Consider the following 24,195-nt stretch of genomic DNA (forward strand, 5'->3'; position numbering starts at 1 on the left):
ACAGCGGAAGCCACTTAATCTATTGAGTCTGTACCTGACAGCTCTGTTCCTCCATTCTTTTTTTTAAATTGTTCACTCTTAAGTGTGTCCAAATTGCTTTCAAAGGCACTGATTCTATTTCTACCATTCTTACCAGCAATGATTTCTAGACATAACTACAATCTGAGTGACTAATGAATTTCCCTCGGAATTCCTATGTATCCTCCACAAAAAATTATAGAACACTCTGTGGTGAACCTTAGCATGTAAGGAATAGAGTTTTATATAGAACCATAGTACCGTATAGCACAGGAACAGGCCCTTCACCCCATGACTTTGCATTTATGGACTCTAGAAATTGGAAGCAGACCAGCAATATTTAGTTTGGGAGCTTGCATTTTAATAATGTAATGCTGGTCCTCAAAGGTTCAAAGGTCTGTTTATTGTCATGTGTACCAATTAAGGTACAGTGAAATTCAATTGCCATACAGCCATACTTAAAAAAAAAAAAGCAACAAGACACACAACTACATAAAAGTTAACATAAACATCCACCATAGCGGATTCCCCACATTCCTCTCTGTGATGGAAGGAAAAAAAGTATAATCTTCCCTCCGTCGGGGGAGTCGAACCATCCGTAGTCGGGGCGATCGCAGCTCCCGTGATCGGGGCGGTCGAAGCGCCTGCGGCCTGGAGCTCCCTTAGTCAGTCCCCAACCAGCTTGTACTCATTGGTGTTTAGTTCTGATGCAGTATGCAAGATTTAATAGTTGCATCATTGTAAAAAAAACTACATCCATAAATGCTGAAAATGATATCTTGCTATTGAAACATTTGCAGTGCAGAGAATATTTGAGAAAATTTCTGAACTTTCTCAAAGAGTGGTGAGGGCCCAAAATTTGCAGTAAAGCTATTATATTTTTTAACATTGCTTCCAACTACCTCAAACGCCCAAGCAATACCAGGCTCTCTGTGTGCTTTTGTTCACATATAAATAAAAGTCCAATACATTTTAATGTCATGGGAAATAACATGAATGTAATCTTAAATTTGTACTTCAATGACATGTGGAGAACAAGTTTAATAATTTCAATACTTCATAATTCTTTTTATAAACTTTTACTCTCTGTGCCTCTTCTTTAATGATAGTTTAATACACTAAAATAACGAATTGCTATTGCTGATAATTGATTCTCTTATTTTTGCATGTTTTTTGCACAGCATGCTTATGTGCACCACCCCTCAATCACATCAAGCTTGGTGCAGATGCATTAAAACAATAATCCAGATAAAGTGATTCAGCAGCTTGGATGAAGATTGTATTTCCTCAATTTAATAGGCACTACCTTTATTGTGTTGTGTAATGGATGGCTTTATGTTGTATAGCTGTACTTAGGTTTGATGGCGTGCAACTGATTGTGCTGTCCTTCTCATTTGGCAAAACTGAATCTCTTCTGTTGCATCACTGCAGAGGAATAATCGAAAAGAGGTCTTTGCAATGGTTGATTTGGATAGAGTGGATGCCGAGAGATAATTTGCAAGTTGAATCGGTTATAAGGAAGGCAAATGTATTGTTAGCTATTATTCTGAGACAACCAGAATATAAAATCAGGGATGTAATGCTGAGGCTTTATAAGGTGCTGATCAGACAATTTTTGGTATTGTGAGCAGCTTGGGCCCCACAGATGAGGAATGAATGCTGCCGCTGGTGAGGTTCCAGAGGAGGTTTACGAGAATGATCCCGGCAATGATTGCATTATCGTATGACGAGTGTTTGATGGCACTTGGCTTGTACTCACTGGAGTTTAGAAGGATGAGGGGAGACCTCACCGAATAGTGAAAGGCCTGGATAGAGCCTACAGGATGGAGCCTACAGGATGTAATCTATCCTGACAGACAGGAAGCAGCATGTGAGGCTGGAAAAGCACATCTCAGACCCGCAATCTCTCAGCATAGGAGCACCGCAAGGCTGCGTACTCTCTCCTCTCATCTACTCTCTCTACACCAACAACTGCACCTCCACAGACACCTCTGTCAAGCTTCTCAAGTTTGCGGACGACACGACCCTGATTGGACTGATCCAGGATGGGGAGGAATCTGCCTACAGCCAGGAAGTGTCACAGCTGGCGTCCTGGTGCCATCGCAACAACCTAGAGCTTAATGCTCTTAAGACAGTGGAATTGATTGTAGACTTTAGGAGAGCTCCCCCTCCCCTCACCCCACTCACCATCAACAACACCACAGTCACGTCTGTTGAGTCTTTTAAGTTCCTGGGAACCATCATCTCCAAGGACCTTAAGTGGGGGGCTACCATCGACTCCACAGTCAAAAAGGCACAACAGAGGATGTACTTCCTACGGCAGCTGAGGAAGCACAATCTGCCACAGGCAATGATGATCCAATTCTACATGGCCATCGTAGAGTCTGTTCTCACCTTCTCCATCATGGTCTGGTTTGGCACAGCCACCAAGCACAACACCTGGAGGCTGCAGCGAATCGGCCGATCAGCAGAGAAGGTTATTGGCTGCAACCTTCCCTCCATTGATGAACTACACTGCAAGGGCCAGGAAGCGAGCGGGCAAGTTTTGTAACATACCTACCTCTACAATCTAATTTAAACCTTCTGCAGTGTAGCTCTACAAAATCTGCCTGTCAAGATATTGGTTCTCCTCCAGTTATGAAATTGCTTTTTGTTATAATTTAATGAGCAAGAAAACTGGACTAGAAGACGTATTGTTTGTTATGAGCTGTGTCTTGAAATGCAATATCATTAACTGCTTTCAGGTCTTCCTTTATACAGAATTCATTATTTAAATGTTTCACATCTATATAAGATACAACATTTTGAGGACATTCATTTTAAATTAATGTAGTCTAACTTATCATCGGGGCAAATTAAACCCCAATTAAAGTATATTAATATCATTTGCAATGACAAAAAATATATAGCTATTATCTCCATTTGGGAAGTAAAGTTTGTCTTTTTATTATTGTCATTGGAAGCAACTTCAGAACTTTATCAGTGCTGTAGATGGCTGCTATTTGTATACCTTGGGTATGCAAGCAAAGAATTTCACTATGCCTTGTCACGTGTGACAATAAAATATTCCATTCCAGAATTGAAAATTTAGAGCTCCTCGTGTAGTTTGTGCTCAAGCCATTTTAGGCAGGCGATATTTTCTTTTTAAATATCTACTTAAAAACCCAACTAAAAAGTGTCACTGTACTCTTTGGCCCACACTCTCACTACTAAAACAAATGAATGGAAGTTTTACCAGTTTCAGCAGTTGTGAAGTTTTTCTAATTTTTGGGAGATATTATTTAGTATAGCTTAAGGAGTAACTATATCATAACTAGCTCTTCCACTCAACTGCTAACTGTCCAGTTGTTTATCTGTTTTAGAGATACAGATATAAACAAAGAAACAGGCCCCAAGTCCACACCAACCATTGGTCATCTGTACACCCATGTTACCCCATTTTCACATCACACACTAGGGGCAATTTACAGATACAAATTAACCTATAAACCTGCACATCTTTGGAATGTTGGAGGAAACCGGAGCACCCAGAGAAAACCCACACGGGCACAGAGAAACTTACAAACTCTGCACAAACAGCACCTGGAGTTAGGATCGAATCTGGGTTTCTGGTGCTGTGAGGCAGCTGCTCTACTACTGAACCACTGTGCCGCCAGTAAATTTGATAAAGTCTGTCTGTATGCTCCAAGACCATAGCAAGCAAATGTATCATTACTGTTCTTTTATGACCATTGCTCCGACTACCGGTAGTACAGCCTCCACCATTTTGAGTAAGATTAAAATGTTTTTCCAAGCCATGACTGAACCATATAGTGACTTCCAGATCTATATCGGTGAGACCAAGCGGAGGTTGGGCGATCGTTTCGCCGAACACCTCCGCTCGGTCCGCAATAACCAAGCTCAACACCTAAGCTCAGCACTTCAACTAGGTATGTTGCAAAGCGTACCTGAAGCGTCGCTGAAAATCTGTCCCAGCCCGTGTGCGCGATTTTGGCGCCGTTTAGAGGGGGGCGGGTTTAAAACGCGATTTTCCCTAGGCTGTTCAAATCGAGGATGTTCAGCCTAGTTAATTATTAACGAAAAATCGCTGGAAGATTCCGTCGCTTTAGTTATTATTAGTTTTAAGGGCTTTATCAAATTGTTATAATAGTTTAAAAATTAACCGCTAAACCCCCGACCGCCGGCAATCGGCCGGATCTCATACAGGGTACAACAGAAGGTAGGCTGTTTATTTTTACATTAAAAAAGGGCTTCTTAAGATCCCTTTATACAAAGTTTTATGTTGCGAGTAGCTAATTTTGGGCCCAATATATCCCGCAGTATTTTTCTGGGCATTTGAGGGCACAAATCTAGCGCAATGTGAACGTTCTAAACCAGCGCGTTCACAGGATCCCACTAGAAAGCTGATTTAAATGGACTTTAATTTACAGCAATTAAACACTAAATTCCTTCCATTTAGCCTATAAATTAATGTAAATGAGATTTAAAAATCATGTTTTATTGTGAATTATTTGTGAATATTATTTGGACACAGGCTATTTAAAAATGTTAATCATTTATTAAGAAATGGATAGATGTTTAGATCTAGTAATTGAAGTTTGAAATTAGCTACAATTGGGTAACTAACTAATTATATACTTTAATTTCAGGTCATCCAAGTAAGATTATTTTATATTAGTTTCAGAATGCTTCAAACTATGATAACTGAAAATTTCATTCAGTTCTCTTAATTTTTAAGAAAGTTATGGGCTTTTGACTGTCCACGATCACAACTTTTTTGTTATGTCCATAGAAAATCAATAGGGAACAAGATGCTAATTTCCGAGTATGAAAATGGCCATAACTTTTTAAATACTTGAGATATGAAAGTGAGTTGGGTGTCAAATTAAACTTATTTTTATGCTTTATCTGATGGGATAAATTGCAGACTTGATTTTTAAAATCTCAAAATTTTGTAACATTGCTACTTCAACTCCCCCTCCCACTCCGTCTCCGGCCTCTCTGTCCTGGGTCTCCTCCATGGCCACAGCGAGCAGCACCGGAAATTGGAGGAACAGCACCTCATATTCCGCTTGGGGAGTCTGCATCCTGGGGGCATGAACATCGAATTCTCCCAATTTTGTTAGTTCTTGCTATCTCCTCCCCTTCCTCAGTCCCCCTGCTGTCTCCTCCCATCCCCCAGCCTTCGGGCTCCTCCTCCTTTTTCCTTTCTTGTCCCCGCCCCCCCCCCCCCCCACCCCAGATCTGCCTGAAGAAGGGTATCGGCCTGAAACGTTGCCTATTTCCTTCGCTCCATAGATGCTGCTGCACCCGCTGAGTTTCTCCAGCTTTTTTGTGTACCAGTGACTTCTACAACTTTGGGTCATCTCAAAGATCTTTGCAGCAATGAAATATATCTGAAATACTGTCAAATCTAAAACAATTCCAGCCAAAGTCTTCTGATGACTCGAGCAGGTTAATACACTCAAAGTGTCAAAACAATTTCTGCTTATTAACTAATCAAAATATTGCCTTTGGGGACTATAAGGGTATCTCTGAAGATGAAATGATCTGACAAAGGAACAACATTCATTTATGTCTGATGTGGGGGAATTGAGACACTCCTTGCCTAACAAATGTTTAGCATGTCTTTTCAGGCAGTGCAGAAGTGCAACAATATTGACATCATGAGGCAACTACTTGTTGCCTGTTTTAAAATGTTATCTTCGTGCTACACTTAGCAGCATTAAATCTGAAGCCAAATGGTGGATCTTTATTGCACAGGTGCTGACCATACTGTAGAGGTACACTAGTAGAGGTGTTGCAAACAATACAGAGCAGATGTTGATTCAACTATGAGTGGATCCAGAAAAGTTATATTAGATGGTGGTGGAACAATATTGGATGCAAAGAGGGTGAAGTAAGTGCATAAAATTAACCCTATTCATTCTCAAGATTATAGTCATCGTGGGAACAGATTCAAGGAATGTAAATAAGAGAAATTTGTAAGGGTGTTGTAATGCATCAAATGAAGTCACAACTGAATTTTTTTTAAACTTGCATTTAGATAATATCTTTTCTGGCCCAGTGCTGTACAAATGCTCTTCTCAGTCAAAGAAGTGCTTATGTAATGTTGTCATTTTAATGATTAGCCATAGAATACCTCATGACCACCACCTCTGCTGAATGATTCTAAAAATAATTCCATCTCCTTTTTAATATTGAATTATTCAATGATATCTGTAGATTTATTTACCTTAGCATATACCCCAGAAAAAGTTCTGAAATTTGAATCCTACTGCTGACATACACTAAATATTCAATTTTCTCAATTAATTAATGTATTAAAAGGAAGAAATAGAGAGTGTGTAAAAGACTCCTGAGGATGCTGGGTGTATTAACATCAATAGCAATTGCTGTACTTAGTGATTCATTTAATGGGTATTTTATCCATTTATATTTTCTCCGAATTACCTTGCGTTAACCTACATGGAGTGGATCCTCTTATGTCAAAGATGTATTTTAGGAAATTAGGAAATTAAATGTACTACTGTAATTTTGTTAAATGTACTACAAGCACGCGTTGCTGCTGTGATTTTCTTTTATGTGCCCCCGAAATGGTGATTTTTATGACAAGCTCACATTAGTTGAGAAATTACTCATGTTTTCTGCTAAAATTCATTGACTGGTTCTATAGACACTAAATCGGAGGCTGCAATGTGTGCAGGAAGATACTGCCTTGCTATCCTCTGTTCTGTCACATCTGTAAAGAACTGGTTCACCTCACGGGTACAACCATTTCCATGGAAACGTTTGACTTTCAATGAAACAACAGTGAAATGGCTTTCAGTCAGCAAACCTTTATTAGTTTTTATTGTTGAAATAATAAGATTGCTCAAAATTCTTGAAACAGAAACAGGGTATCCGTTGAAAGCATGGTGACTCCATCACAATTTGTTCCCTTCAGCCCCCACATGTTTCTGTGCAAACTCATTTGCTTATTTACAAATGGAGCCATTATAATTCGTCAGCACCTTAACATTTAATTACTATTTTTGGTTTGAGAGTTGGAGCATCAGAAAATTTGATCAATGTTACTGAAAGAGGACATCATTAAAAGAGAGTTTTTATTCACAGTGCCCATTTTAAATGACTTTGAACATGTACATGCAACACTGGATTCAATTTAGATTGATGTTTAGTCAGTAATTTTTAATAAAATACTATATTCACAAGATTAACAGACTTGCATTCAAAAGCACGGGTTTAATTTTTGGAGTGCTGCAAATGGATGAATTTCAAATAAATTACATTCCTACTAAGCGACTTGCAGCAAACTAAAACTTTGTTATCGATTAAATGCTCATGGAGACACTCTTTTATTCCTTCACCCTTCTTTCTTTCTTTGCTCTTTGTTTAGAACAAAACAAGCTACAGCAGCTGTTTCTCCACTTAGAAACAAATGCCACTTCTATAACCTTCCAGTTGAGCTGACGTAGAGGATGAAGATTTTGATTATGATTATGCTATTACACATAACAGCTGCATCTCCTTTAAATTTGCTGTAGCAACCAATCTGCATGCCGTTACACTCTTTCTTTCTCTCCTCATCCTTGCCCCCTACAGAAAGTCTAAGGAATATTGCTGAAGCGAATTTTATCTGAAATATAAAAGTATCCAAATATATAGGAACTCCAGAACACAATACACATTTACCTTCCAATGTTGCGGAACAAATCATAAACCATAACAAACCACTGGCAATGATGGTCCAGTTTTATACTGCCATCATAGAGTCTGTCCTCGCCTTCTCCATCATGGTCTGGTTTGGCTCAGCCACCAAGCATGATATTCGGAGGCTGAAGCACGTTCGATCAGCCGAGAAGGTTGTTGATGGCAACTTTCACCCCCCCCCCATCGACGAACTGTACACTGCAAGGGCCAGGAAACGAGTGGGTAAGATCATCTCTGACCCCTCTCACCCTGGCCATAAACTCTTTGAAGCACTTCCCTCTGGAAGGTGACTGGACTGTCAAATGCGCCACAGCCAGACATAAAACAGCTTTTTTCCCACGAGCAGTAGCTCTACTCGACAGCCAAGAGTCTATAGCCTCATTTTGCTCTGGTATTTTATTTCCTTTTTCACATGTTTAAATTATAATGTTTTATTTTTAATTGTCTACTGTATATCGTGTTAATACTTGCGAGCAAAGCACCAAGGCAAATTCCTTGTATGTATACATACTTGGTTAACAAAATGTATTTAATTCAATTCAACCAGCTGAATTTTGAACCGTTTGAGTTGTTCACTTTGAGCTTAAGTGATTTGTGACAGCTGAATCTATGCGTGACTTTATATTATGTTTGTACGTTCTGAGATTGATGATAAGCACATAGACTACATTTTCTACTCTGTAAACAGGGTCTCGACCCGAAATGTTGCCTATTTCCTTTGCTCCATAGATGCTGCCTCACCCGCTGAGTTTCTCCAGCATTTTTGTCTACCTAAGAATTTGGGCATGAATAGTTGGTGAAGCCGTGAAAAAATTGTACTTTTTGTCTACAGTTAATATAATGAGGTAGCAATTATTTAACTATTAGCCTAAAGATTCATCTCTGAAGCTAAAGTTTTAAAAAAGGACAGATGTATCTGCAAAAGGAGATGGGTAGTTAAGACCTATTGGTTTCTGTACCTAGGGACAGTTTGGTAGATTTTAGTGAATGACTAGACCAAGTGCAGGGGGAGGAGGGGGAGGAGAGGAGCGGGGCGGGGGAGAGGAGAGGGGGGGAGAGGAGGGTAGAGGTGGGGAGAGGAGAGGAGAGGGAGGGGAGAGAGAGAGGGGGGGAGAGGAGAGGGGAGGGAGGAGGGGGGGGGGAGAGGAGAGGGGGGGAGAGAGAGAGGGGGGGGACGAGAGGAGGGGGGGAGAGAGAAGGAGAGGGGGGCGAGAGGAGAGGAGATGGGGGAGAGAGAGGAGAGGGGGGAGAGACGGAGAGGGAGAGGAGAGGAGAGGGAGGAGGGGAGAGGGGGGGAGAGGAGAGGGGAGAGGGAGAGGATAGGGGGAATGGAGAGGAGAGGGGGGCGGAGAGGAGAGGGGGGGAGAGGAGAGGAGAGGAGAGGAGGGGAGAGAGGAGAGGAGAGGAGGTGAGGAGGAGGGGAGAGAGGAGAGGAGAGGAGGGGAGAGAGGAGGTGGGGGGGTGGAGAGGAGGGGGGGGGGGAGGAGAGGAGAGGGGGGGGAGGAGGGGAGAGGGGGGGGAGAGGAGAGGGGGGGGGGAGGAGGGGAGAGAGGGGGGGAGAGAGGAGAGGGGGGAGAGAGGAGAGGGGGAGAGAGGAGAGGGGGAAGAGGAGGAGAGGGGGAAGAGGAGGAGAGGGGGGAAGAGGAGAGGGGGGGAAGAGAGGAGAGGGGGGAAAGAGAGGAGAGGGGGGAAGAGAGGAGAGGGGGGAAGAGAGGAGAGGGGGGGGGGAGAGGAGGGGGGGGGGGAGAGGGGGGGGGGGGGAGAGGAGAGGGGAGGGGGAACCTAAAAAAAACATTTTAGAACTAAAAAAGACACATTCTGCAAGCATTGTAGAACCAAAAGAGACACTTTTTGCCAACATTTTAGAACCAATAGACAATTTTTGCAAACATTTTAGAACCAATATACACATTCTGCAAGTGTTTTAGAACCACTAAGGCCACTTACATTTGAGTAGGCATGTGTTCAGTGTTATTCACAGCTCAGAGAAACGTGACCCTCTGCCTTCCTCCATCTTGAAGAGACTCTGAGGCACACCACTTCCTGGTTTTATAGTCCCTCCCCCCTTCCGCCAGCAGGGGCAGCAGAGAGAATGGGGAAATTTGTAAAAACATTAATATCTCTGTCATTTTTCAGCGACGGGAAAAATCCTCGGCACACATACGGCGGAGGGGGGCTCTGAGCAAGGTGGCCAAAAATGACAGCCGTAGGTGGCGGCGTTCTCTCGGAAATCGCAGCAAAGATGGCCAAAACCGGTCAAGAACAGACTTTTAGTAATATAGATGTGTGGAAAGTGACTTCTAGTGGGCATTCAAAAATATCAACCGGTACTAGGCACAAGAGAATGATGGACCTGCTGTCATTATGCTGAACTCTAGTCCAGGATATGACGCCACGGTGCTATAGACTGACAAGGGAGGGGGAAACTACAAGTGAAGGAAAGAAAGGTTATTGAAGATCACAACAGGATCCAGATAAACTGGGGAAATAGACAAAGGAGTGGCAGATGAAATTTAACTCCGACAAGTGTGCAGTGATGCATTTTAGGAGTTAAACCATGGCAGTACATGCACAGTAAATGGTGGTGCTCTAGAATGTTGTAGAGCAGAGATCTTGGGCTACAGGTACATAGTTTCCTGAACGCGATGACTCGGGTAGACAGGGTGTGAAGAGGCATTTGGCATGCTTGCCTCCATTGGTCAATGCATTGAGTACACACGAGTCGGATGTCATGGTGAAATAGTACAAGTGCAGTTTTGGTCGCTCAGCTGTAAGAAAAACGTCATTAAGCTGGAAAGAAAATTCACAAGGAACTTACCTGCACTGGAGAGATTGATTGTATTAAAGAAAGGCCGGGTCGGCAAGGATATTTTTTTTCTCTGGAGCATAGGAGGCTGAGGAATGATATATGGAATGATGAATGGTATATACAATTATGATGGGCATTGATACAGTGACTGGTCACGATCTTTTTCCCAGGTTAGCAGAGTGTGTTTGGAGGGCATACGTTTAAGGTCAGAGGAGAAAGATTTTAAAAGGAACTGAGGAAAAAACGTTTTCACAGAGAGAATAACAGGTTTATGGAAGGAGTTGCCAGACAAAGCTGCAGAGCTGCATACAATTGTATGTTTAAAAGACATTTGGGCAGGTACGGGGATAGAAAAGATTTAGATGAATATGAGCCAAACGCATGAAAATGGGACTAGCTCAGATGGACATGTTGCTAGGCATCTGAGTCCGTGCCAACCAGCAATCACCCCTACACTACAATTTACAATTTTTACCGAAGCCAATCAACCTACAAACCTAGGGTTGTAGTGTGGGAGGAAACCGTAGCACCCAGACAAAACCCACGTGGTCACAGGGGGAACGTACAATATAGGTACAGACAGCACGCATAGTCGGGATCGAACCTGGGACTCTGGCGCTGAAAGGCAGCAACTCTACCGCTGCGCCACTTTGCTGCCCCTATATTGGCCAGTTCTTATCCTTTAGAATTGATTGCTGTTTCAAACCTGTTGAAAATTCAATGGGTCCTGTTGCTTGGTGCTTATATGATTATACAGTGATTGCTAAAATTTAGTGTGTTGTTTCCAATGAGTTATGAATTTCTCACTGCATATCCATTCTGTGTGTTCTAGTTTTTAATTATTCTTATTTTGGGCATTGTAAAAATCTGGAAAAATGCTTCTGAATTATGATTTGGAGCTTTGAGATAACCCACGGATTAAATATATTTTGTTCTAACCCTATTCTCTTGCAGAATTGGTAAAGGTTTTCAGGGAGTTATGAAGAGATGGGGATTTAAAGGCCAACCTGCAACTCATGGACAAACCAAAACCCATAGAAGGCCAGGAGCTTCGGGCCCTGGCGGTGTAAGTGCTATTTATTCACTAGTATTTCCGGCTGTTTTATTCTTCACACATTGCACTAGGCTTCATGATTAAGCAGTTCAACCCTTGTAACTCTTTTATGCCGCATGAGTTCTTTTCCATTTAATATGATTTGCCATTGTGCTTAGTTCATTTTGAGGGTGTTTTTTTGCCAGATAGTTGCACTACTTCAAATCAACAATAATTGCAGAGACATTTGCAATAAGATTTCTGATGCCCGTTACTATATTTCGAAAATATAATACTTTCAAAAATAGTGATTCATCACAGAATGAAACGGGTTTACTTCTCTAGCAACCGGTATCTGAAATGTTTCATTATGCATTGAGTAGTTTAAATATGAATTATGTTCTTTGTTTGAGTTCGGGTGGCCCTTTTATATTTAATTTTTGTATTTTTCTAAAAAGGCCTCTTGGCCATTAAAATTCTGAAGAAATTGTATTTGTACAAATATGATGTGATCGTTTTAGATGAGCAGTATATCATGCTGGATAATTGCTAGCAAGCTACTGTATGCAGTGCATATATTATGAAACCTTAAGTTCAATTTGCTAGCTTGCTTCTTGTCTCACAAACTTTTATTTTCTTAAATTCAGGACCCTGCAAGAGTTTTTCCCGGGAAGAAAATGCCTGGAAGAATGGGGAACGTCTATAGAACAGCACTTGGACTAAAGGTGACATTTACTGAACTGACAATATAGCGGCGATGGGGAGTAATTGGTTGCAGTGTATAGAGTCAACATGTCTATTACATTGGAGGTACAGCATAGAAACATACCCTTCCCCACCAAGTATGCCCCACCAAGTCCATACTGATCATCCTCTCAAATGAGGCTTTACACTTTAAGATATGAGGTCCTCTTTCTTTAGTAAACATGGTTTTCTCCCGCTGTTGTAGATGGATCCCATACCCGCTTCTCCTCTGTCCCATGGTTGCGTTGTTTTCCCCCTCACTTCCCCCATACAGAACAAGGATAGAGTTCCCCTTGTCCTTTCCTTTCACCACACCAGTCTATGCATCAAATTCATAATTTTCTGACATTTCTACCACTTTCAACATGAACCCACCACCAGACACATCTTCCCATCCACTCCCCTTTTCACTTTCGTCAGAGACCACTCCCTCCGCAACTCTTCGGTTTCCTGATCCCTTTCCACCCAACCTGTCTCCATCCCAGGTGTTATCCCCTTCCCAAGTAGTTTGCCATGCAACCGCAGGAGATGTGACATCTCTGGACTTGCATCCATTCAGTGACCAATGCAGTCCTTCCAGGTGAAAAGGAGGTTAACATTCATCACCTCTAACCTCATCTACTGCATTCAGTGCTCCCTCTCTGTCCTCTTTACATCGGTGAGACCAAATGTTGACTAGGCAACTGTTTTTTTTACTCTTGTGCTCGGTCCTCCAAGGCCTGCTGGGTCTCCTGGTTGCTGACCATTTCACCTCTTCTGCCCAATCCGATGCTGACCTCACTGTCCTGAGCTGCCTCCATTCCTACACGTAAAGTAGAAAAACAGCACTTCATATTCGCTGGGGTAGCTTACAACTCAAGGGTATAACAATGGAATTCTCCAATTTTAGGCAACTAACCAGCAGCAACCCCCTTCCTAATTTTTCCACCCTCCTTCCTGTGTCGCTCCTGAATGCACCACAATTTCCCTTACCATCCCTTCCTCATCCCCTTCCACCTGTATCCTTTTCTCTGGCTACACATTTTGTTCCTCTTCTCTCCTTGTTTCAGAGCCTTTTGTCTTCTCACCATCCTTGTTTACCCATCTGCCTAACAAAACTCCCCTTGCTTGTATCCACCTATCACTTGCCTGACTTTTTCCCTCCCCCCCCACCTCTCTTCCAGCTTTTTCACCCCTACTACAAGGAGTGTGAAGAAATGTCCCAACCCGAATCATCACCCATGTATGTTCTCCATAAATGCTGTCTGACTCATGCCCTTTTTTTCACCCATAAGTAGATTTTGCAAAGCTCAGTGGAATAATATTTTGTGCACATGTGTAATTTTTCAGTATTTCTGCCCATCTAGCGTCTCTGGTAGATACTTGTTTATTGACATGTTTTTGTGTTTGTAGATTTGGAGAGTGAATACAAAACAGAACATCCTTTATATTCATGGGTCTGTCCCAGGGCACAAGAACTGTTATGTGAAGGTAAGACATATTTGCAATTTATTAGGTAAAGAATTATTCATTGTACCAAGTAGAAAATGGTTGCAATTTGTTGGACGAGTAGGAAAGCTTATGAGTGTTGTTTGTTAGCAACTTCTCATTTGAAGTATTTTCCATCGTTGTCATACAAATTAAGCAACCATTCTCAGGCTAAGAAGGATATACAGTGCCCTCCATAATGTTTTGGACAAAGACCCATCATTTATTTATTTGCCTCTGTACTCCACAATTTAAAATTTGTAATAGAAAAACTCACATCTGGTTAAACAATCAACAACAACAATCAGCTTTATTCGTCACATTGCACCTAAAGTGCAGGTGAAATGAATTTGCCAGCAGCGGTACAATGATAAAGAACACACAAAAAAATTTAACACAAACATCCACCACAGCATTCATCACTGTGTTGGAAGGCACAAAAACTGGCCAGTCCTCCTCCATTTTCCCCTGTTGTCGGGACCTCAACCCTCCGCAGCCGCCGCTGCGGGCGTCCAGATGTACAGACAGGTAAAAGTCCAGGTAAGTTCAGAATCAGCTCTTCCCTACCGGAGACTGTGGCTTCAGGTTGGTGTGGGCCGCAGGCCGGTGGTCGAAGATTTAAAGTCCCCGCCACGCCGCAGCCAGAAGCACCGCAGACCGCAGGGCCGGCAGTCGAAGCTCCCCTCCAAGGGTCCCCGGCGAGGGACCCCGCTCCTGATGGTAAGTCCACGCCGGGCCCGCAGCAGAAGTAGGCCGCGGGCCGGCGGTGGAAGCTTCTTCTCCTCCCGGGTCCCCTACGAGGGATCCCAGGCTGCGGACGCTGCGCAAGCTGGAGCTCTGCAGACCGCGGGTTCAGGCTGCCGGCTAACGCCGGCCAGCGAAGCGGAGCGCTCCCCTCCGGCGAGCCCCAGCGAGGGCTCACCCGCTCCGCGCCGAGAGTCCGCCGCTGAAGCCCCGGGCGCGTCTCCGGGAAAGTCCGCCCTATCCTCGTTGTTAGGCCACGGGGGAGGCGACCTGGAAAAAGTCGCCTCTCCGTGGAGGAGGCGACCAAAACTGTTTCCCCCACACCACCCCCCACACAAGACACACGAAGAAACATTAAAAACATACATTAAAACACACACAAAAAAATTTTCAACGTTGAAAAGACTAACACGCTGCTGACAGAGCTTACTAATTGTAAAGGGACTGGCAGGCCAAGGAAAACCTCCACGGCTGATGACAGAAGAATTCTCTCTATAATAAAGAAAAATCCCCAAACACCTGTCCGACAGATCAGAAACACTCTTCAGGTGTGGATTTGTCAATGACCACTGTCCATAGAAGACTTCATGAACAGAAAAACAGAGGCTACACTGCAAGATGCAAACCACTGGTTAGCCGCAAAAATAGGATGGCCAGGTTACAGTTTGCCAAGAAGTTCTTAAAAGAGCAACCACAGTTCTGGAAAAGGGTCTTCTGGACAGATGAGATGAAGATTAGCTTATATCGGAGTGATCGCAAGAACAAAGTATTGAGGAAAGAAGGTCAGGGTGTTATGGCCTAAGCATGTATGGCTGCTGAAGGTACTGGCTCACTTATCTTCATTGACGGGCAGATTAACAATGAAACTAATGAAGTTTAAGCTTCAGGGCCCCTAATCCTGGAGTGGCCCCAGAAGCGACTTTAGTTCAGATATTCTTCCGATTTAAATAGGAATACCGATTTTTTTTGTTTTCCTAGAAATTAATCTGATTTTTCACCTTGACTAAACCCCTCACCTTGATTAAACTTCACCTCACACTTAAACCTCAACTCACTAAACCTCGCCTCGACTAAACCTCCCACCTCACACATAATCCCCGCCTCGACTAATTGCCGCCTCTCTCCCACGCCCTCGACGTCAACGCCAGCGCATGCGTACCTCCCCTCCCACCGGCTCTCTCATGCAATGCACCTGTCTCGTTTATCGCGCTCTGCCCCTCCCCGGTTGGAGCCATTCCGTGACACCGCCGCCAACGACCGGAGGGTGGGGGGGAGGCGACGATTAGTCGAGGCGCGGATTAGTTGTGAGGTGGGAAGTTTAGTTAAATTGGTGCTAAGGTGCGAGGTTTAGTGAGGTAATGTTTAGTCGAGGCGAGGTTTAGGTGTGAGGTGCAGTTTGGTAGTGAGGTATCGTCGAGGCTAGGGGTTTAGTGAGGCGAGGGGATTTGTCGAGGTGTAGGTGTGTAGGTGAGGGGAAGTGAGCGTAAGTGAGGTGAGGAGAAGTGGCTTTCTGAGCTCAGGAAGGGAGACTGAGGTGCTGCTGAAGGAGACAAGACCACTGGCAGAGAATTCCACAAATTCACAACTCTGGGTGAAAACTTTTTTTCTCATCTCAGTGCTAGGCAAAGAGACATTTTTTGTAAAGATTTTTTTAGCCGTATGAGGCCATTTATTGAAACATATAAGATTATTAAGGGTTTGGACACGCAAGAGGCAGGAAACATGTTTCCAATGCTGGGAGAGTCCAGAACCAGGGGGCCTCCGTTTAAGAATAAGGTAGGCCATTTAGAACAGAGATGAGGAAATACTTTTTCACACAGAGAGTTGTTAATCTGTGGAAATTTCTGCCTCAGAAGGCAGTGGAGGACAATTATCTGGAGGCTTATAGATAGACATAGATAGGGCTCTTAAAGATAGCAGAGTCAAGGGATATGGGGAGAAGACGGGAATGGTGTACTGATTGTGGATGATCAGCCATGATCACAGTGAATGGCGGTGCTGGCTTGAAGGGCCAAATGGCCTACTCCTGCACCTATTGTCTATTTCATGAAATATATATCTTTTGGGCGTTATTTTACTGCTTATGTGTTAGAAAAATTCTAAGCTTCTGTTATGTAAACTACCAGCGTAAAGCTTGAGAATCACTTTCAATTTATTGAAAATGCAGGAGCTTCAATACATAGTTAAATGAATGAATGAATCTCTTTATTGTCATTGCACATGGTACAACGAAATTTAAAAGTCAATCCCACGGTGCGATTCACAAGAGCAATTTTAAATATATAAGAAAAGGTTAAAATATATACATATAAAAAAATAAAATTACAAAAATTACAGATAAATAACAATAGCAGCTGAGGTTCAATAGTTCAATAGTTAAAATAAAATTTTAAGGTTATTAAAGTATCATGTAGGCTAGCCGTAAATGAATAAAACGTTCAAATTAAGGATGTTTCATTCTAAATGTATTTAATATAAAATAAGTATAAATAATTTAAAACACTATTAACATTTATGGCAGAAATTAAAATTTGTGGTGATCTGTCGTGGAAGAAGATTACATTGGTTACCCAGACCTCGTTGCTGGTTGCGAAGGGGCCCTTATACCAGTTCAAGCTTCAGGGCCCCAAACATGTAGGTTCGCCACTGTTCATTGATGATACAACTGCTGATGGTAGTAGCATAATGAATTCTGAAGTGTATAGATACATCAAATCTGCTCAAGTTCAAACAAATGCCTCAAAACTCATTGGTCAGCGGTTCATTCTACAGCAAGACAATGATCCCAAACATACCGCTAAAGCAACAAAGGAGTTTTTCAAAGCTAAAAAATGGTCAATTCTTGAGTGGCCAAGTCGATCTGAACACAATTGAGCATGCCTTTTATATGCTGAAGAGAAAACTGAAGGGGACTAGCCTCCCAAAATGAGCATAAGATAAAGATGGCTGCAATACAGACTTGGCAGAGCATCACCTGAGAAGACACCCGGCAACTGGTGATGTGCATGAATCGCAGACTTCAAGCAGTCATTGCATGCAAAGGATATGTAACAAAATACTAATCATAGGTACACAAAAATGCTGGAGAAGCTCAGCGGGTGCAGCAGCATCTATGGAGTGAAGGAAATAGGCAACGTTTCGGGCCGAAACCCTTCTTCAGACGGATGGGGGGGTGGCGGGGAGAAGAAAGGAAAAAGGAGGAGGAGGAGCCCGAGGGCTGGGGGATGAGAGGAGACAGCCCGAGGGCTGAGGAAGGGGAGGAGACAGCAAGGGCTAACAAAATTGGGAGAATTCAATGTTCATTCCCGCAGGATGCAGACTCCCCAAGCGGAATATGAGGTGCTGTTCCTCCAATTCCGGTGTTGCTCACTCTGGCCATGGAGGAGACCCAGGACAGAGAGGTCGGACGGGGAATGGGAGGGGGAGTTGAAGTACTGAGCCATCGGGAGGTCAGGTAGGTTCTTGCGGACAGAGCGGAGGTGTTCGGCGAAACGATCGCCCAGCCTCCGCTTAGTCTCACCGATGTAGATCAGCTGACATCTAGAGCAGCGGATGCAATAGATGAGGTTGGAGGAGATACAGGTGAACCTCTGTCGCACCTGGAACGACTGCTTGGGTCCTTGAATGGAGTCGAGGGGGGAGGTAAAGGGAGAGAAGGGAAGAATTGACAAGGGAGTTACGGAGGGAGTCGTCTTTGCGGAAGGCAGACATGGGGGGAGATGGGAAGATGTGGAGAGTGGTGGGGTCACGTTGGAGGTGGCGAAACTGACGGAGGATTACTTGTATGTGACGACTGGTGGGGTGAAAGGTGAGGACTAGGGGGACTCTGCCCTTGTTGCGAGTGCGGGGATGGGGCGAGAGAGCAGTGTTGTCGGGGTATGGAAGAGACCCTGGTGCGAGCCTCATCTATGGTGGAGGATGATGCCCTGGTGTGGAACGCCTCATCCTGGGAGCAGATGCGGCGTAGACGGAGGAATTGGGAGTAGGGGATGGAGTCCTTACAGGAAGCAGGGTGAGAAGAAGTGTAGTCCAGATAGCCATGGGAGTCAGTAGGTTTATAGTGGATGTCGGTCTCACCTGTGATGGAGATAGTGAGGTCAAGGAATGGTAAGGGAAGTGTCGGAAATAATCCAGGTGTATTTGAGTGCTGGATGGAAGTTGGTGGTGAAGTGGATGAAGTCAGTCAGTTGTGTGTGGGTGCAGGAGGTGGCACCAAAGCAGTCGTCGATGGAACGGAGGTAGAGGTCAGGGATGGGGCCCTGGTACGTATTGAACAAGGATTGTTCGACGTACCCGACAAAAAGGCAGGCTTAGCTGGGGCCCATGCGTGTGCCCATAGCTACGCCTCGTATTTGGAGGAAATGGGAGGAGTCAAACGTGAAGTTATTGAGGGTAAGGACCAGCTCCGCTAGACGGAGGAGAATGTCAGTGGTCGGGTATATGTTGCTTCTCTGGTCGAGGAAGAAGAACCGTAGACTAATGTCTACTTTCATTTAAATGACTTTGCTGTGTCCCAAACATTATGGTGCATTGAAATGGGGGGGGACTATGTATAAACACTGCTGTAATTTCTACATGGTGAATCCAAAATGTATAAAAATGGCCTAGATTAAAATCTGACAAGGTGCACTTTAATCACATGTGATTTCTTTCTATTACAAATCTCAAATTGTGGAGTACAGAGGCAAATAAATAAATGATGGGTCTTTGTCCCAAACATTATGGAGGGCACTGTATGTTATATGTGGTTTGTATATAGCTGCTAAGTTCTAGAATTCCATCCCTCAACCCTACCTTTTCTTGACACTAATTGGAAAGTTTTTGTTTCATCCTTCTGCCTCAGAATTGTTTTGAGGAAAAATATAAACTGGCAGCATTAATAAAGTCTCAAGTGCCTTTATTGCATTGGTTCCAATAAAAAGGCACATCCATGTGAAACTGCTTGCCTGCTGTATTTCCTGTTTGGTTATGCATGAAGAACCTCTAGCATTGAATATTCTTCACAACTCAGCACACTGTTCTCCCTCAGAATCCATCTTCACAGCATGTTCAAAATCTAATGTTGCCATGTGATTACAGATTTGTTTGAAATTATAGAATTTCTGACAACTTTCAGAATTTGCTGCCTTAGCATTTTGCACAGAATCATCAAATATTTGTCCCCAGAGCAAGCCAAAAGGATACCTGAGTGGAAGTTGCCTTTTTTGAAATGAAGCAATGGAAATAAAAACATCTTGCCCTGTTTCCATTGTTTTCAATGGGGATCTTCATTGTGTATTAATTGATGTTTTATGAACTAATCTGTAAGTACTTCTGTTTTAGACATTTTCGCAAAAGAGATGTATAAAGCTCCAACCATGTGGAAGAAACAAAAATATATTTTCTGGAATCAACAAAATGTAATAATTATTTGATCATTGACGTACCACTTGCTAAAATTCACTTTCTATTTGCGTCGCAAGAATAATTATTAGGTTTTTTTTCTCAAATGTTAAGGCAAGCAAATTGTGAAAGTTATTAGAAATTCTATAATTTGTAAAAAAATCTATACTCTCATTTTGCAACATTAGATTTTGTAGTTTTTGTGCAAAGCCAAGGTCAACAATTGATGCGTATCTCAAATTGCACGCTTTTGTACTGGTGAAATCCACTTGGCGGAAGTGTTATAATACCTGGTACTGATTTGATAAGATCACTTTCGTGAGCAGTTCAGAATCAGCTATTTTCAACGGAATCCAAGTCCTTTTGCACCTCTGATTTCTGAATTCGCTCCCCATATTCTCTTCCTAAGGAATAGGGATAGGTTTGTATAACAATCTAGTAATATTATGATCATGATTGGTTTATTAGTTCTTTATTCCATAATTATTTATGTAACCAATAGGCTTTGAGCTTGTGTCTTCAATTCTTTATTCCATTCCGTTAAGTTGCTTACACCATTAACATACCACTTGCATGTTAACATACCACTTGTCTGAAGGAAGGGTCTCGACCCAAAACGTCGCCTATTCCTTCTCTCCATAGATGCCGCCTCACCCTCTGAGTTTCTCCAGCATTTTGTCCACTTGCATACCTCTGTTACTTTCTGGATCCTTCAAGTAGAAAACTCTCATCATGCTTTCTCTGAGTTTGAGTTTAGTTTATTGTCATGTACCGAGGTACAGTGAAAAGCTTTTGTTGCATTCTAACCAGTCAGCGGATAGACAAGACATGATTACATTTGAGCCATTTACAGTATATAGATACATGATAAAGGGAATAATGTTTAGTGCAAGATAAAGTCCAATCAAAGATAGTCCCTGCGTCTCCAATGAGGTAGATAGTAGCTCAGGACAGCCCTCTAGTTGTTGGTAGGATGGTCTGTTGCCTGATAAGAGCTGTGAAGAAACTGTCCCTGAATATGGAGGTGTGCGTTTTCACACTTCTATATCTTTTGCCAGAGGGGAGAAGAGCTGGGGTGCGACTCGTCCTTGAGAAGGAAGGTTGCTTTGTGTGATGGTCTGGGTTGCGTCCACATTTCTCTGCAATTTCTTGCGGTCTTGGATGGAGCTGCTCCCAAACTAAGCTGTGATGCATCCCTATAAAATACCTTCTACGGTGCATCTGTGGAAATGACAGTAGTGTTTATACATAGTCCAGGGCTCTGACTTTTTTTCTCTGTTTCCAGCTGGGCAACCTAGGCAGCTTTTTAGGTTGCCAAATTACAGTTTAGGTGGTCATTTAAGCCGGCTTGCTTGACGCGTGCGATAATGTGCTCGGACGAAGTGCGAAGTTATGTCGGAATTATGCTCAATGAAGCATTCACATGTTATTTCTGTTTCAAATAAAGTCACAAACTAAACATATTCACCAATCAAGACATGATATATAAACCACAATGACATGCAGCAAAATTATAATGCAGTATCTCAACTCTTTACACATTGCAATTAATGCAAATTCTATTATTTCTTTCCACTTTCAAACAAAAATGAGGTTGGATTACTCAGCATATGATCAACCAGTGTCAATAAATCGTGGACCATGGTAACATATATGCTTAACCATGCACACAACAGATTGATGCAAGCATGTTTTCTGTGAAGGACCAAAAATTATCATGACATGGCCATAGTTATTGCTATTGATACAGAAACAATCGGTTGAGAAGGCAATCGGTGTGGAATGGATGGATTAACGCAAGGGAATTAGTACATGTTGGTTGCAGTAGGTAAAATTGTGAGGGGAGAGCTCGAGGGATGTCAGTGGGGGTTAAATTGGGGGATCAGTACAGGATGAATGGGGGTAGACAAAAATGCTGGAGAAACTCAGCGGGTGAGGCAGCATCTATGGAGCGAAGGAAATAGGCAACGTTTCGGGTCGAGATCCTTCTTCAGACTGATCCCCCCCATTGTTCTTGAATGGGGGGATCAGTACAGGATGGATGGGGGGGATCAGCTCAGGATGAATGAGGGGGGTCAGTACAGTGTGGATCAGGGGGCCTGTGCAGGATGAATGGGAGGCTCACTACAGGATGGATGGGGGATCAGTGCAGGACGAATGGGGGGGATCAGTACAGGATGAATGGGGGGACCAGTGTAGGATGGATGGGGGGTGGCAGGAGAATCAATGCGAGGTGGATAGGGAGATCAGTGCAGGATGAATAGATGGGGGGGGGGGGGCGGTAGATGGGGAGGGGTGCACAGGGCATGTCAATGAGGACTGAATAGAGGCGGGAATGCGGATCAGTGTGGGATGGAGAGGAGGGGGGTCCCAGGATAAGGGGGTGGAGGGTGGCGTACAAGAGAGAGAGAGAGAGAGAAAAAGAGAGGGGGGAGGAAGGCAGGTCAGTGCTCCTCGGACATCATCGGCAACATCGCCCCGCTGCCTTGACCATCCCTGTCCACTGCCAAGTGCCGCCGCCAAAGGGGGAGGCAGTTGGGATATCCTCGCCACCACCTCCCCTCCTCCGCCAGCCAACAGGAAGGTGTGGGGCCGAGCGGTGGGCCCATCATCCGCTCCAACCCTCAGTCACCTCGCACCTAGTATCTTTGCCCCGCACTACAGCCGTCGCCGCCGCCGACGACATGAAACGTCACGTTCCTTTTCTCCAGAGATGCTGCCTGACCCGCTGAGTTACTCCAGTTTTTTGTGTCTATCTTCGGTATAAACCAGTATCTGCAGTGCCAAGCCGGGCAAAATGACAAGGCTTTTAGGTTGCATGGCAGGACTTTAGGTGGCCATTGGCACCCGGGCAACAGCTAATTTCGAGCCCTGTAATCCTCCCATTTCAGTGCACCATAATGTTTGGGACACAGCAATGTCATGTAAATGAAAGTAGTCATGTTTAGTATTTTGTTACATATCCTTGGCATGCAATGACTGCTTGAAGTCTGAGATTCGTGGACATCACCAGTTGCTAGGTGTCTTCTCTGGTGATGCTTTGCCAGCTTTGTATTGCAGCTATCTTTAGCTTATGTTTGTTTTGGGGGGGCTTGTCCCCTTCAGTTTTTTCTTCAGCATATAATAGGCATGCTCTATTGGGTTCAGATTGGGTGATTGACTTGGCCACTCAAGAATTGACCAATTTTTAGCTTTGAAAAACGGCTTTGTCGCTTTAGCATTATGTTTGGGATCATTGTCTTGCTGTAGCATGACCTGCCGGCCAATGAGTTTTGAGGCATTTGTTTGAACTTGAGCAGACAGGATGTGCATGTACACTTCAGAATTTATTATGCTACTATCATCAGCAGTTGTATCATCAATGAAGATAAGTGAAGATAAGGCCACAACACCCCCACCACCGAGTTTTTATCGATGAGGTGGTATGCTTGGATCTTGGGCAGTTCCTTTTCTTCTCCATACTTTGCTCTTGCCATCACTCTGATATAAGTTAATCTTCGTCTTGCCTGTCCACAAGACCTTTTTTCAGAACTGTGGTTGCTCTTTTAAGTACTTCTTGGTACACTGTAACCTGGCCATCCTATTTTTGCGGCTAACCAGTGGTTTGCATCTTGCAGTATAGCCTCTGTATTTCTGTTCATGAAGTCTTCTGCGGCCAGTCCACGTCATTGACAAATCCACACCTGACTCCTGAAGAGTGTTTCTGATCTGTCGGACAGGTGTTTGTGGATATTTTTAATTATTGAGAGAATTCTTCTGTCATCAGCTGTGTAGGTCTTCCTTGGCCTGCCAGTCCCTTTGAGATTAGTAAGCTCACCAGTGCTCTCATTCTTCTTAATAATGTTCCAAACAGTTGATTTGGTAAGCCTAAGGTTTGGCTGATCTCTGACAATTGTATTCTTGTTTCTCAGTCTCATAATGGCTTATTTGACTTTCATTGGCACAACTTTGGTCCTCATGTTGATAAACAGCAATAAAAGTTTCCAAAGGTGATGGAAAGACTGGAGGAAAGACTAGGTGCTGAGAGCTCTCTTATACCTGCACCAAGGAGGCAATTAAACACACCTGAGCAATTACAAACACCTGTGAAGCCATGTGTCCCAAACATTATGGTGCCCTGACATTGGGGGACTATGTATAAACACTGCTGTAATTTCTACACGGTGAAGCCAAAATGTATAAAAATGGCCTTTATTAAAATCTGACAATGTGCACTTTAACCACATGTGATTATTTTTTTAATTACAAATTACGAATTGTAGAGTACAGGGGCAAATAAATGATG

General features: G+C 43.4%; 1 protein-coding gene across 1 annotated transcript in view; it reads left to right on the top strand.

Moving 5' to 3' along the window:
* mrpl3 (mitochondrial ribosomal protein L3) overlaps window positions 1-24,195 on the top strand; it is a 57,275-nt gene that overhangs the window by 23,213 nt on the left and 9,867 nt on the right. The window contains exons 7-9 of the mRNA XM_033048692.1: window positions 11,495-11,606; window positions 12,221-12,298; window positions 13,710-13,787. Of these exons, the coding sequence (XP_032904583.1) occupies window positions 11,495-11,606; window positions 12,221-12,298; window positions 13,710-13,787 (268 nt within the window). The remainder of the gene's footprint in view (window positions 1-11,494; window positions 11,607-12,220; window positions 12,299-13,709; window positions 13,788-24,195) is intronic.

The sequence above is a fragment of the Amblyraja radiata genome, chromosome 2 (genome assembly GCF_010909765.2).
Source record: "Amblyraja radiata isolate CabotCenter1 chromosome 2, sAmbRad1.1.pri, whole genome shotgun sequence".
Classification (NCBI taxonomy): Eukaryota; Metazoa; Chordata; class Chondrichthyes; order Rajiformes; family Rajidae; genus Amblyraja; species Amblyraja radiata.